The sequence below is a fragment of the Olea europaea genome, unplaced genomic scaffold (assembly GCF_002742605.1).
Source record: "Olea europaea var. sylvestris unplaced genomic scaffold, O_europaea_v1 scaffold15512, whole genome shotgun sequence".
Lineage (NCBI taxonomy): Eukaryota > Viridiplantae > Streptophyta > Magnoliopsida > Lamiales > Oleaceae > Olea > Olea europaea.
The window spans coordinates 169-2,004 of NW_019233111.1; the positions used below are offsets into that span (position 1 = coordinate 169).

The 1,836-nt window shown below is 38.8% G+C and overlaps 1 protein-coding gene across 1 annotated transcript; it reads right to left on the bottom strand.

Annotated features, from left to right (window-relative positions):
- Positions 1-731: 731 nt before the first annotated feature.
- On the bottom strand, positions 732-1,549 carry LOC111376701 (protein CELLULOSE SYNTHASE INTERACTIVE 1-like). The gene is made up of 2 exons (XM_022999673.1): positions 1,221-1,549; positions 732-1,118 (listed from the first exon to the last, which is right to left on the bottom strand). Exons 1-2 carry the CDS (start codon positions 1,401-1,403, stop codon positions 978-980), a joined length of 324 nt encoding a protein of 107 aa, XP_022855441.1. The 5' UTR covers positions 1,404-1,549; the 3' UTR covers positions 732-977.
- Positions 1,550-1,836: the final 287 nt, after the last annotated feature.

The window sequence follows — 1,836 nt, forward strand, 5'->3', positions numbered from 1 at the left end:
AGTATCGTGCTATGTCCTCGGCCTGTTCGCCAATTGTTTGGATGCGAGGTTTGTTGGGCGAACTTGGTTTTCCTCAACTTGGTCCTACTCCACTTTATGCTGATAACACAAGTGCTATTCAAATTGCTACCCATCCGGTCTTTTATGAACGCACCAAACACATTGAAGTAGATTGTCATTCCATTTGTGAAGCACTTGATCAACATGTGATTACTCTTCCTCATATCTCCACCGAATTGCAAACAGCTGATGTGTTTACTAAGTATCTAATCAACGACATCAATTTATGGTTAGCAAATTGATGTTATTTGATCGATCAACATCAATTTGAGGGGGATGTTAATATACAGTTGCAACTTGATAATTGTACTTGCCTTGTATAAATTGATTCCAGAGTGATTGTAGGGGCTCCTTCGTATAGAGAGATTCTGATTGAATTTTCCCTTGATTATAGGCTGTAATTAGGAATATATCTTGCTATATAATGAGAAGAAACCCTCCATAGCGAGGCATTCAGACCATTTGACAACCATCACCAACAATGTTGTCGTTGAAAATCACTACCAAAAGGATGTCGATGATTGAATACAACCTCAAAGAATGGGACTAAACACTTGGGCAGTGCAAGAGTTGGCAGCTGAGCTTCTGTCTTAACTGATCATATTTCAACAGCGTTGTGAAGAGCACTTGATAGGCACAAATGGAGGCTAAAATAATCAGTAGGCACATAATTTTGCCACAAATATTTTGCGTGTACGAAAATTACAAAGTAACATACTTCATACCTTTCCAACTAAAATGAAATTCACTCGAATTACAAAAGAATGCATCAACAAAAGGCGTTTCAGTACTACAAAAAGATTATCCAAACTATATACACCACACAATAAATATAATGGGAAAATGTCTGATGAAAATCTGTAAACAATGTATTAACTCTATTTGGCAGTTGAGTTACTAAAACCTTAGCTTGGCCACTATTTGTTAGACCACTGGAATTCTATTTCCAAATTCCTTGAAGGTCCACTTTTGCTTTCAGGCAACAGAGTATACTCCCCAGCAACTGCCCCCAACATTACTACACGGTCAATTTGAATGGTTACCTTTCCGAATGAACTCTGCCATTGTGAAAAGGAATAAGTTAGTGGGAAGAAGCAAAGTAAAGATATTACACGAAATATAAATAAATAAATAAATAAAATAATGCAGAACTCATTTACCTTCCCCATTTTGCTCTTGTTCTTGCATGAAATGTGAAGCTTCTGACCTTTAGGAGGACTCTCAAATGTCCATGCAAAGCTCTCATCCCACTCTGGGTTAGGACCAGTTGATATAATCTGGCAGCAAACAAACAGATGCGTGTTAAAGGAGGGTGAAAGACAAACTGCCCACTCGTTCCACATCCAAAAACTGCTTATACAACAGTTTGGTGATTTGAGGAAAAAAATCCACGGTGCCAAATAAACCCTGGCCTGGGAAACATAATATTGTCAGTCCGTTTAGCTTCTATTATGAAAGTGATTGAAGTTTCAAAAATTACCTTGGCGAATTATTTTACGGATTATTTTTTTAGCCACAAATTATCGAATTTTAAGGTCACAGATTAATAATTAGTCCAAATAGTTGGTCACAAGCACCAAACACCCCCGTCACCGATCCTAATCCAGCACCCATCTTGGTCACAAATTACCACCACACAACGATCGCTTGCACCACAATACCGCAACCTCACCACCACCGCTGTAGCCCAAAATTGGCACCACATTCACCATCGCAACCTTATCGCCTAAGCCAGTACCACAACCGCCAACACCACTCTACAACCACTATAAAATC